Source organism: Sander vitreus, chromosome 19, assembly GCF_031162955.1.
Source record: "Sander vitreus isolate 19-12246 chromosome 19, sanVit1, whole genome shotgun sequence".
NCBI classification, from domain to species: Eukaryota; Metazoa; Chordata; class Actinopteri; order Perciformes; family Percidae; genus Sander; species Sander vitreus.
Genome location: NC_135873.1, coordinates 11423941 through 11437438, shown reverse-complemented (window position 1 = coordinate 11437438; position 13498 = coordinate 11423941). Strand labels below are relative to the sequence as shown.

At 40.0% G+C, this 13498-nt stretch overlaps 1 protein-coding gene across 1 annotated transcript in view; it reads left to right on the top strand.

Moving 5' to 3' along the window:
* The window catches only part of LOC144534065 (ADAMTS-like protein 1), a 94547-nt gene that overhangs the window by 69028 nt on the left and 12021 nt on the right, over positions 1–13498 (top strand). Inside the window, exons 4-15 of the mRNA XM_078275733.1 lie at positions 1065–1110; positions 1455–1691; positions 2979–3105; positions 3366–3440; positions 4407–4564; positions 6408–6519; positions 6706–6844; positions 6959–7009; positions 7110–7314; positions 8139–8286; positions 9083–9167; positions 12130–12440. Of these exons, the coding sequence (XP_078131859.1) occupies positions 1065–1110; positions 1455–1691; positions 2979–3105; positions 3366–3440; positions 4407–4564; positions 6408–6519; positions 6706–6844; positions 6959–7009; positions 7110–7314; positions 8139–8286; positions 9083–9167; positions 12130–12440 (1694 nt within the window). The remainder of the gene's footprint in view (positions 1–1064; positions 1111–1454; positions 1692–2978; positions 3106–3365; positions 3441–4406; positions 4565–6407; positions 6520–6705; positions 6845–6958; positions 7010–7109; positions 7315–8138; positions 8287–9082; positions 9168–12129; positions 12441–13498) is intronic.

The window sequence follows — 13498 nt, the reverse complement described above, 5'->3', positions numbered from 1 at the left end:
TTAGGTCCAAGCCCCATGACCTGCTGTTTGGCTTGGCAGAAGGGACTGTCTGGATACGTCACAGGGTCTAATGTTCTTGCCATGCCACACACTTCACATTCACTCCCTCCGCTCTCTGGAATAATATTGCAAAAATCCTCAAGCCCTCGTTCATCCGTGAGTCCAAACCTCTGCGGTGTTGCCTCCAATCATGATTCCAGATTAGCTAAGGGCAGATGACACTGGAATTCTTCTTAAGTTCCCAAACTCAAAAGAATATCCTTTGATTAGTTTCCACTGGGGTCTTGGATAATTGGCCTATCATAGTCACCATCAATGGTTTATCATCACTCAGCATCAAAGCACAAAGGAATCCTAATTTTCAATAAGTGGGTAGCTCCATAATTTAGGCAAAGACACTGCAGACTGTCATGCAGATAGTCGTGATCCAAACCACTCCAATCTGTTCAGCAGACACATCTCGGATGGCCCTACTGTGTCTGCTTTACTACTGTATGTGCAGTACTGTTGGTTTATGATTTGTTTAAAGACTGATCACTAAGACAAATTAGAATTTAGTACTATATTCAGTAGCAATGGATGATTAGTTTTCCCATTTAAAAAAAAAAAAAAAAAAAATTCTCTTCTGCAGTTTGTAAAAGTTTATATTTTCCTGTTTTATCCAGATCTTTTTTGTAACTCTTTCCTTTTGCATATTGGCTATGATAGGTTGAAATCAATCATCATTTCGTATTTGCTAGATTGATATAAATGCAGGAAATGGCAATCCCTTCTTTGCTTCATCGTGTCCCCCACTTGTGAAATCAAACACATGCCTTTGTATTTATGCATCATCACTGTGTGTGCATTAGTCTGTTACATCTTTGCAAACACACCACAGATCCCATGTTTGTTCGTTGCCACATCAGCACTGTAGGTTTCCAGTCGCGCTCAGCGATTCAAAAAAACGATAAAAGTCAACGGTTACAATACCAGCTGCCTCGGGCGAAGATGATTGGTGTGGTTTGTTTTATCATTCGCCCCACAAAGCCAGTTCACCCACATGTTCATCTTTTCTTCTGCAGGACCTGCGAAGGCCAGAATATCAAATATCGCACATGCAGTAATGTGGTAAGTACGGCAAGCTCATCTTTATGTAATGGATGTCAAGAGCTTTCAAGTGGTTTTTATTGAAATAAACTGAACAAATTGTGATTGAGAATTCAGTGAGGTGGAACTGTGAAAATATGACCAAGGTTTATGGCTAAAGAGTGTAACTTAGTGATCCACGATCCTGTTGTTTGAGAGAAAATTGGGAAGGGAAAGCGTAAGACTTTGCTTTGATTTATTATATGATCACTATGTTGACATTCAGCAATCACAGTCTCAACGGTCCTACCACCAAGACACATTTACAATAGTGATATACTTTGTACTAGTTATAAAAATTGGCTTAATATTTTGTTTATCCTCAGGATTGTTCTCCAGATGTTGGTGATTTCCGTGCCCAGCAGTGTTCGGCTCATGCAGACGTGCGATACCAGGATCAGTACCATGAGTGGCTCCCTGTGTACAATGACCCGGACAACCCCTGCGCTCTCAAGTGCAAAGCCAAGGGCTCGGGCCTTGTGGTGGAGCTAGCGCCCAAGGTGCTGGACGGGACACGCTGTTACACCGAGTCCTTGGACATGTGTATCAGCGGAGTCTGCCAGGTAGGAGAAAGAATCAGAGAGCTTTGTTTTCATCCATTACTGTGTTTATATTTATTTATTTTAATGTATCAATCACAAGAATCCAAATAAAGACTTGTAGACTCACATTATGGAGACTAAATAGAGAAACCCCAAAAAATGTAATTTTAATCAATTGTTATTTGGAAGATACATCTACCAGATTTCCTGAGTGCAGTCATATACTGTATGTGTTGTGATTCCAGATGTCTTTCTTGAGATTATGGCATATTTTTTTTATATATATATATATATATATGTATATGTGTGTGTATATATATATATGTGTATATATATATATATATATGTATATGTGTATATATATATATATGTATATGTGTATATGTGTATATATATATATATATATGTATATGTGTATATATATATATATATGTGTATATATATATATATGTGTATATATATATATATATATATATATATATATATATATATATATATATATATATGTATATATGTGTATATATATATGTGTATATATGTATATCTATGTATGTATACATACATACATAGATAATCTATATATATATATATACGCATACTTGTCAACACAATGATGTATTACTGGCTCAAGTTATGGCATTACAGTGCATTTGGATGCAAGAGCCAACAAGTAAATAAATTCAAGACAACCTATACACAGTAGGTTGACTTCAATGCTACATCATGCCATCTGCTTTACAAATGAATCCCCAACGAGAATATTTGAAATTCGGTTTTTGACCGACAGTCCAGGAAATAGTTTACAATGCATTTTTTCTCGGTTGAATGACATTACGTCCCGAGACGTACAGTCTCTTACCATGCTTAGAATCGCACTGTGGTTTTGGTTTTGTCTTACCGACAGAAATTGTGAAAAAAGTCATCAATCAACTACGGATGGTTGCAGATAATGTTTGATAAAAAACAGTGGGAACAAAATGGAACATTTTTTGGAAAACCACATGATGAACTCAAAGGGGACGTTTCAAACAATAGATCTGGTATGAATATGGAAGAACCCTGAGGGTTGTTTGGATCATTTGATTATAACATTTACATGCTGGAATGAAGGAAGACATTTTCTTTAATAAAATTTTAAAGGTCTAAAGGAACCAACGTGAGTACTTTTACTGGGACTTTTTCCCATTTTTTCAGTCTTTTTTTTTCTTAATTGGAGTTTGTTTTAAAGCCGAAGATTAGAAATCAGGATGCTATACAAGTCTTGGGTAATGTTTTTTTTATGATCATGTATTTGTCTATGTTTTATAGATTGTAGGTTGTGATCATGAGTTGGGGAGTACGGCAAAGGAGGACAACTGCGGTGTCTGCAATGGAGATGGCTCATCCTGCAGACTGGTGCGAGGACACTACAAATCCCAGCATGCTTCAGGAAAAAGTAAAGAATCTTAAGATCTTTACTTGGCCAGCTTTTTTTCTGTTTAAGTTTAACACAATTTATTTTTTATTTATGTATTATTTATTTATTTTAACACAATTTCGTTCTGCCGATTTTACACATTAGGGTTGGTTTACTTGTAATAAGGAGTACATCTGATTGTATTTGTATTGCCAGTTGTAATTATATTGACTTTTCTATGAGTATTGATCGATACTGTACTACTATTTTTCTCCCTCTGTGTGTTTGTCTCACTCAAGCTGAGGACACAGTTGTTGCCGTCCCCTATAAGAGTCGTCATGTGCGTCTAGTCCTGAAAGGCCCGGATCACTTGTGTAAGTCCTGGTAGGTCCAGGGTGCCCTTCCATCCAAAACAGCTCAACATGATATTTATATTTGGCAGCCAAATACCTTTAGGTCATGTTATCTTTTATTATAATATTACTTTTTCATTATATGTTAGACTTGCTTGACCTTTCTAATGAATATCTCACCCAAATAACAATCTAAAATGTAACTTTTATCATAAAATATACTACATTTTGGGCGTTCTCATAAAGATTGGTTTTAAAAAGTAGCTTGAGGCAGAATGACCAGAGTAGGCATTTATTTCTCCCCTTTGTCCTGGCTCTAAGATGTAAGGCTTCCAGAAAATATCACTGATGTCAAAGTACTGGCATCAAGCTCCCCACTGGATCAAATCTATAACAAATGTTCCATCTCTGTACCTGTCCTTTGCTCCATGGGGAGTTTATAGATTGCTTCCTTAGCAAGTCCAAAAAGAACTTCATTTTTTGAATGGGCAGATTTTTTCATTAAATATTTCCCCGTTCTTTTTTGGCCAAGGGCACTTAGATTGTAACCATCTGTCGCCACACGACTGCTTCTGTTTACTGCTTGTTCCTGTGTTTCCCCCTGTTGTTTTTGTCTTAATGTCCATGCTAACCCTAACCCTAACCCAGACCTACATAAGCCTCCTGGCAGTGCAAAAGTGAGTCTTTGTGCCTGCTAACGCAGCAGCCAATCCAGGTTTTTCATGTGACTAGATCTGACTGAAGGTCTGTAATAAATCAAAGTCGTCTGTCTAGGATCTTGACATTTTAATCGTATCGCCTTTTTTATTTGCAGTCTCATTTTGTCTGACACATTTATGATAAAAAATGTAGACAAGAAATTATCATTTATCAAAGGAAAACTAAAGTCTCATTGTTTATGGATGGTCAGTGGCCACACCTTTTTATACCAATATTGTGAATGTGATGTGTCCATTGTGCTCTAGCTGTGTACTTTTTCTTCTTTAGATGTGGAGAGTAAGACTCTACAAGGGGTAAACGGTGAACTGGTCTTTGATAAGTCAGGGCAGTACAACCTGGAGAACACCACCTTGGACTACCAGAAACTTTCAGATAAGGAGGTCCTGAGAATCACTGGCCCACTCGAAGCCGACTTCACAGTCAAAGTAAGAGCTTAAATATTTCAAATCAAGTGACTTAAAGCTGCACTAATCAATATGTTTTATATAAACAAAGGCTCAGTTTACTATGTGTAATGTGAAAGAAAGAGACTAACCCACAGATAATTATCACCCAACTCTTCAGTTTCCCTCAGCCTGAAATTATGAAACTCGTATTTGATTCATGGTGGAATGTCAGGCCTTGAAGAAGAATCGTAGTACATGTGGTTTACTTAGAGTATGTGTTCAAACATAACACATCAATTCAGTTCATACATTTAGTAGTGGGTCATTGAATTCTTTTTGTTTTTTACAAAGCTTACATTGTGTGTTTGTGTGTATGCGTTACACACACACACACACACACACACACACACTTACGTTGTCAGACGAGGGCCAGTGAGTGGACATTAAAAGTTATACAGGCTGCAAACTGGGAAATGCCTGTGAAAACTTCCCCCCTCATAAACACACAAGTCAGGATCGGACAATAAATAGGAATTCAGGAGACAGAAATCTGAGAAGCTATAAATGCATAATTTTCTAATCCGTTACGAGGCAGCAGCGCTGGAAAAAGTTTGGACAAATGGAAAATTATATTAAAAAGTTGCCAGACAGTCTCTCCACTGTAAACACATGAATGTGAATGAGTGGCAGAGGAGTTTGATTTATATGTGTTGTAGGTATAAACTAGCTTTGGGCATTTCTTCAGTATGGTTGAGGTGAGGTTAGAAGAAAAATGTTTGCTGAAAAGTGTATGACACATTACAAGCTTTCTTTAACACAACACACATGTGACACAAAGGCCTAATTTCTATAAATGCAGTCTGTATTCTTTATCTAATCGAAGCAAAGCACTAAGAAATTGTCTTCTCTCATCCAGTAAATGATTTATTACTTCCTATGATAGGCACTTATCCTGCTAGAACCTGTGTTCAACCTGTGCAGAAACTGACATTTCAGGTTACTCAGGGTCAAATTGCTCCCATGTCAGTGTGTGAAAATGAACATCTAATAGATTCCAGTATCTACTATAAGTTCAGCTGCATCAGCATTTCGTTTAGTCTCATGACTTGACGAAATGACATTTTTATCCAAGAAACTTTGAAATGATCGGAACACACCAGTTTGAAAACCAAGCTTAACACGTAAATGGTCTATATATCTAACTTAGGCATGGTCTGAGTTGTAGCCCAGTAATTTATTTCCTGCCCTCCACCCTTGTTATGTTATACAATACATATACAACACCCTGTATGGTCTATATGGGCAGTTTTTCTCCTGAGGCCTGCTTGAGAAAAGTAATTTAACATCTATATTGGGAGGAGTGATGATAGTTTGCTGATCAGGCAACCAAACACCTGGGCATTTATGTTTTACTTGAATATTTTACCATGAAATGCATTTTTATTCTCCAATTATACGGACATGGTAGCTGTGATGGCCCCTAGGGGGCAGAAAGACTCGGAAACAAACCCACACCAACAAACCTTGACACTATCAACATGTAGCTATACTGTATATAAGATAATGAGGGGGGGTGGGGGGGTCTGTTGCTGTGTCACTTAGTATCTGACTAGCTTAGCTTTGAACGGCTTAGCTTAGTTTAGAATGGGCTCAGTTAAACCACAACTTGTGTGTTTACTCACCCAGTGAAAACACATAATGACAACTCTGACTGACTCTCTGCAACAAGCGTATTTCACAAAATCTGGCATGTCAATCTACTTGTTCAAATCATTCTGCTTGCATTCATCATCCTTTAGGCGTATTATTATAAAATGAAATCCTTGCTGTGATGTAATATTTTTCAGTTGAAACAAAGTAGTGAAAAGATTCCACACTGTAGGTGCAGTTTGCCAGTGGAGCAGACAGTGTGGTCCAGTACATCTACTACCAGCCCATCATCCACCGCTGGAGAGAGACTGACTTCTTCCCTTGCTCCGTCACGTGTGGTGGAGGTAAGCATGGAGTTGCATTGTTCACTCATCTGCTAAGAAAGGTGTGATGCCGAAAAGTTATCTCCTGTGGCAGATAAAGGACAACATCTTTGATAAATGCTTCATGTTGAATTACTGCTCCACTAAATGTGTTTTGATGCATCACTTTAGTGTCCATTTATGTGTCATTTTTGTTGTTGTCTGTAGGTTACCAGCTAACCTCAGCAGAGTGCTTTGACCTGCGGAGCGGCCGGGTGGTTGTGGATCAGTATTGCCATTATTACCCAGAGAATGTCAAACCCAAACCTAAACTCGAGGAGTGCAACATGGAGCCCTGCCTGGCCAGGTTAGAGACTGTACAAAAACTCTTTAAAAAAGCAAACAATTTATGTTAATGATCTATCAACAGCAGTTTTTGTTATTTTAAATCCTCATTTCCTTAATTGATTCTGCCTTTTAGTGACGGCTACAAGCAAATCATGCCATATGACCTCTACCACCCCCTGCCTCGGTATGTACTCCCAACCGTGAGGACAAATAATAACATAACACAACTATTGACACTTACCAATCTCCATGATTGACTTCATGACTTCCCTTCTTGATGTCAGATGGGAGAGCAGTCCCTGGACCGCCTGCTCCACCTCGTGCGGCGGAGGAATCCAGAGTCGCTCGGTGTCCTGCGTGGAGGAGGACATGCAGGGTACCATCACTCCCACTGAGGAATGGAAGTGTCTCTACTCCCCCAAGACAGCTATACTGCAGCCCTGTAACACGTTTGACTGCCCCACCTGGCTGGCACAGGAGTGGTCGCCCGTAGGTGCCCTTTTTCCATTATTATCCCTGGTTATTATTTTTACACCGTATTAAGTAAATATATGGCCAAGAAAATGAAGTTTAAAGGCCACTGAGACACTGGCCGCTGAGCCTTAATTGATTACAATTGTTCTTTTGCGAGGTGCTGTAAAGCATCACATGACTAAATATACAAAAATATACTCCGCAGACATCCTGACCTGTGATTCATTCGTCTCTTCAGACATCTATCAACATTTCCAACATGACATGACACTTGCAACTGCTAAAGTTAAAACACAACCTTGCTGTATGAGTCAGAGTAGCACGGCTGACCTCAATGTGAATGTCCTCTCTTGAACACACCATCCAAAACATACACACAAGTCTTTAATTATAACCCCAAAGTCAACAGCACATAAACTCATACTCTGTTTATCGGGGTGGTGCATCTGGATCATTTTACAGTTCCAGTTGGTTACTTATTTGGTGGAGTTGCTGTTACATTAACCATAAATATCCTCATGCAACTTCCTCGTGGGGATTTTTCAGCCTCCACGGTTAAACAGGCACAAGCAGAGGCCCAGGGAGTCAAATGTGCAGCCCTCTAAAAACCTGGGATGCTGTTTACCTAGCACATTCTTCCTTGTGAACTTGCCTTTAAATGCTTGTGTTGGCAGCGGAAACCCAAAGTTCACTCCTGAGCACAGAGCAGCAGGGATTTGGGAAGGAGTCTTTCTTTGAGTCAAGGGCTCTCTGTCAAACACAAGCAAAGAGATGTAACCATAAGAGTTACCATCAGTAATTTATAGACTATATCTGCTGAACTGTCCTGTCACCACCAGTGCACGGTGACCTGTGGGCAGGGTCTGCGCTACAGGGTGGTGTTATGCATCGATCACAGAGGACTCCATGCTGGAGGTTGCAACCCCACCACCAAACCCCACATCAAGGAGGAGTGCCTGGTGACTGTGCCCTGTTATAAATCCATAGGTGGGTTAGATTTTTTTTTTTATTTAGATTTTTTAGTGCTGTCAGTTAAACGCATTATTAACGGCGTTAACGCAAACCCATTTTAACTGCATCAATTTTTTTATCGCGAGATTAACGTTCTTTTTGGCCTGGCAAACTTTGTCGTTTTTTTCACATGCTGTTGCAACAACTAGTGACATTAGAAAAACTACAACACCACACCGGATCTAGCTAGACCGGAAACAAAACAACAGGCACGCCGCACACACTTGTTTGGGCTTGCGAGCCGGCCAAAGAGTACTAGGCTAACGTTACGTTTTGAGTGGATGACTAGCGCGAGACGCCAAAATGGATGCCAATAAAATTCTGAATGGAAAGTTTACTTTTAAAAAGTTACCAAATGGTTCCATTGACAAGACCAAAGCGATCTGTGTGTTTTGTCGTTGTGAACTGAGCTATCATCGCAGCACGTCCAGTCTGAAATACCACTTGATGGCCAAGCACACAGCTGATGCCAATTCTCCGCCCCCTCGTCAAAGCCAGGCGACAAAAGCACAAAGCAAGCTGATCCACCTTTCCATGTTGATAAGAGCATTAAAATGAGAAAAAATAATTGGACAAAAATAAATCTAGGGACATTTAGAATAGATAAAAATGTGTGATTAATTGCGAGTTAATTATGACATTAATGCGATTAAATATTTGAATCGTTTGACAGCACTAATTTTTTTATTTGATCATGTTTTAACCACCAAACTATTATTTCTAAAATAAATGTATCATGTGATGGTTAACTTTTGATGGTGATTTGCTCTAGATACACTCCCAGTTGAGGCAAAACCTGTGTGGCATAAGCAGGCCATAGAGCTGGAGGAGGAGATCAGCGTTACTGAGGAACCGACGTGAGTACCAGACACCCACATATGCATGCATACGCACATAAAAGTCGGATCAGAGTGATTTTGAAATATCTCTATTTGCTGCTTTCTTCTATTGAAAGCAGTAGGAACTGCAATTCAAACTTGTAAAAATATGCAATTCTGCTTTTATTTAATGGCACTCTGGCCTACAACCATATACCTGTAATTTACTGCCAGAGGTGAATGTTCTGTTAAAACCATCACAGGTGTTGGGGCCTTATACAAAAAGTAAGTTAGGAGGGTGCAACTGCTAAAGCTGTAAATTACTCTGAAGCTTCATAACCCGTAAAAATAATTACTGTCACTCTGCAGGGATAAAGAAGCAAAAGTCAGATCCCAGATACAGTTTTAACAACAGTTTTCACAACCCAGAGCTTAGACTTTTCCTGGAGGGGAAACTGAAGTAGACATGGCCCTGTGCTTCCATGAAACCACCGTAGTATCGTGGTTGTGTTAACGTCAACGGCCATTTACAAGAACTTGGAGTCAAAATGTACGCCTGGAGCCCCCATTTTTCCCCTGGCAAGTTTTGAAAGTATGCACCAGTTTAGGTGCACGTGTTTGAACACCTGGGTATGCTAAATGTTTGTCAAGTAGAGTAAAGAAGAATTCACCCTTGCTGAAGTTAGATGCTGTTTTGCTTCATTGAAGGTATGAATCGTCAGTTCTAAGTAATGAATATGCTGGATGAAGTTATTTAAAGTAAAAGGGGAGGCTGAAGGTGAAAGCGGAAAAACATCTTATATGGACCAGCGGACGGTTCAGTCACTGACTACCAGCATTACCTCAGCAAGACTCAGATGTTCCAGATGTTCTTGTCCCACATATCAATTGACTAATAAAGGCTGTCCTCTGAAGATGGACAATGTTTGGACTCTACCCAGTGTCTTGCATGACTTGCATTAGCGACCATGTTAGCCAGTTCAAAACATCTGTTACTTTGACTTATCTTTGGAGAGAGAAAGTGGGAGGGAAGGAGAGATAGAGAAACGCCAAAACATATGATTTTGCTCTATTGTTTTTTTTTTTGCTCCAAAAGCACATAAATATGTGTATAATATGCAGTCATTGACACGCCAACAACAATATCTGCCTACCATATGGGGCCACGTTACGGATGTGAGAGGAAAGAGAAGGATATTCCTGTGTTAGACTTATTGCGCCTCCATCGCCAGGCCTAATGCCTGCCCTGAGCCACTGCTGTGCAACTGCTTGAAAAATTAAACCCATATATGTTCCACAGCCTCACCAAAAGTGCTTTTTTCCCAAATTTAACTAAAATGATTAGAATGGGGCATTGGCGGATATCACAAAAATGTGTTGTTTCCATCCATGAACGAAATCACGATTGTTTTAGAACTGACAGATGTACTTTAACAACGCATGAAGATAAACATTTCTGTGGGTTCGCTTGTTGACTTTGTTGCTTGTGTTCCAAGGTCCAACTGCTGTGATTCTTTTGTTTGTCCAAAACACAACGAGTCCTTGAGCACTCATAAAGAGCCAACTTTGCTGTAATTATGAGCTCTTTATTGAGGCATCTTATGAAACAGCAGGGTGTTGTTGTGTTGTGGTCAGACTACTTAACCAAGGAAGAATGCTGCACATTGGTGCAAGCTGCCATGTTACCTCTGTGAAATACATGTACACTGATAATATATGGTGGGAATAATCATATTCCCATTTTGAATAAAATGAATAGAGCAGAAAGAATACCATTTTATTGTTAACACCATACTAAAAAACTGAACACTGAAGAGACTTGATCATACTCACATAGTGAGCTACAGAGCTAAGTTAGTCTGTATGATGTATTTGAAATTACAAATCACTTTGCTGGTTCAAAATGTTTGGTTTGTCTCTAGTCAATTGCTGGGAAACTACCGATCCCGTCAGTGACAGTGGTGATTCAGTGTTATAAGTCCAGCCTGAGGATTCAGTGTTAAAGATTAGTTTGTATAAACTGAACACCTCTAATATGATGTTGCCAAAAGATGAGCTGGGCCCTGAAGAGGACAGCTGCTGAATGTTGTAAACATTTGGGCTGCCTCCAACCACTTTGTAGTCACGATCAGGTGCATTGCTGGGCGTAATGAGAACAATAGAGTAAAGACGATTAAACACGGACACTTGTGCAAAAGCATGTGGTATGAAATACTGTTAGGTCTTTATATCTGCATATTCTAAAAAAAAAAAGAATAATCCCAGTGCTACATTATTCTGTAGGCACGTAATGGACACAAATGTGACATGAAACGGCATCTATGCTCTCTCCAATCAGACCTGAACATTATTTAATCATTATGGACATTCTAGAAAACACAGCATCAAGTAAATTCCCCCTGCTTCATCCTTTAAAGAACTACGCTTTTTATTTTGGCCAACCTGAAGATCAAGAGGGATTCTGTCTCACACTTTCCAGTTTCATTATTTCTTTTTCTAACACTCTCACAAAGCTATTCAGGGGGTGACAGTGCAGTTTCTGGACTCTAACTCTCACCCAACCTTAACAGGCCTTTAGGCATTCATGATCTCGCACAATGATCTACAAGTATTTCCTTCTCTGATCTATTCTTTAAGATGAGGAAGGATGCGCATGAAAGCGGTTTATCCAAGAATGGCTTCATCCTAATGCTTCACAGCTGCTCAATTAACCACAGCAGGACTGGATTTCATAAATACTTAACTACTTTTTTTTTTTTTAACTTGGCAGTAAATGACTTCAATCTGTATACATGGGGAATGCACAAAAACCTGTGACTATAACTACTTTCAGGTCAGCATTGGTTTGGAAACGGTCCTTATCAAATCAAAAATGAAACTGCCTTTCCAAGCCTGTATGTGAAGTATACTAACTAAATGAACAGCATATTGTTTATATTTGTATGTGTGCAATTAATCATCCCGTTTGTGTTGTCTTAAACCTGCTGCCTCTCCTCTCCAGCTTCATCCCCGGTCCGTGGCAGCCCTGCAGCAGAACATGCGGTGCCGGGACCCAGCGACGGACCGTCAAGTGCCAGGTCCTGCTGTCCTTCTCCCAGACAGTTGCTGACCTGCCCGATGATGAGTGTGAGGGGGTGAAACCTGCTACGAGTCAGCCCTGCTACCGTACTCCCTGCTCTGGTGTTTCGGGCCAAGGAAAAGAAAACCAAAAGGAGGGACAGGAAGAAGAGGACGGGGAGACACCTGAAAGAGAAGAACTACACGACTGGGAGTATGAGGGGTTTACGGAGTGCTCAGAGAGTTGTGGGGGAGGTATGGATCATTATTGACCTTTTCTCAACATTTTCATCCATTTCAGAGTGGCTAAATAGAGGAGAGCACATTTAAAAATCCTTATGCAACCGAAAAACTTTAACTCACTTAAGTGTACAAATACAGCAAATACATTGTATTGTTTACAGTATTTTGAATGCACTGTAAATCCTGGAGGCAAACCCCACTCCTTCAGTTTCACTGAATTTGTCCCAGTTGCTGTATTAAAAAGAAATGTCACAGCAGTAACCAGTGACCTTATGTCAGTGGATGACTAAAGCCATGCCAGTATAGCCTTTGAAGTAGAACTAAGTTATATGATATTAGATGATAATGGATGGAATCCCAAGTTCAACCCGAAAGGTCATACGTCAGCGGCAGTGAATGCAGCGCCAGACAGAGCCAGCTTTCCTAAACATCCTGCCAACATTCGTTGAGGCCCACTTTAATCTCCCCACCTCCACACCCAAGCCTCTATGCCTGAAATGTGGGTCTGTGTGTTGATGTCTCCACAAGTGTGCATGTGTAACTTCATTTCTGCACATGGGCGTAGACCTTTGTCAATGTGTGTGCGCTCACCCAAACCTAACAAACTCCCATTCGGGGGATGATTACAGTGTGGGATCGGATGTCACATACACACCCTGAGGGCGGCGCTCCTGTGGACCATCACACCACCGTGGCGTTTGAAGTGCCTGCTTCACTGTTATTGTCCCCAACATTCGAAGCAGACTCTGAGATTTATGTTACATTGCTTTTAACATGACCTGACATCACACCTTAAAAGTTTTTTTCCCACAGTTCAGGCCAGAACTTGCTCAGACAGCTGTACGGTTTTGATGTTCATTGTGCCCCAATAGGTACAACCCTTGCTTGCTTTCATTGAGGGGCCAAATATCTGGCTTCATTGCAGTGTCTGCTTGCAATATTCTATGCTCCGTAATATGATCGGAGGGTGATAATATTGGAGAGATGCTAAACAAGAACAATATGTGTTTGCATTTTTGGCATTCTTTTTAAGAAGATATGGTACAGCAAGTATACACATTTTAAAAAGG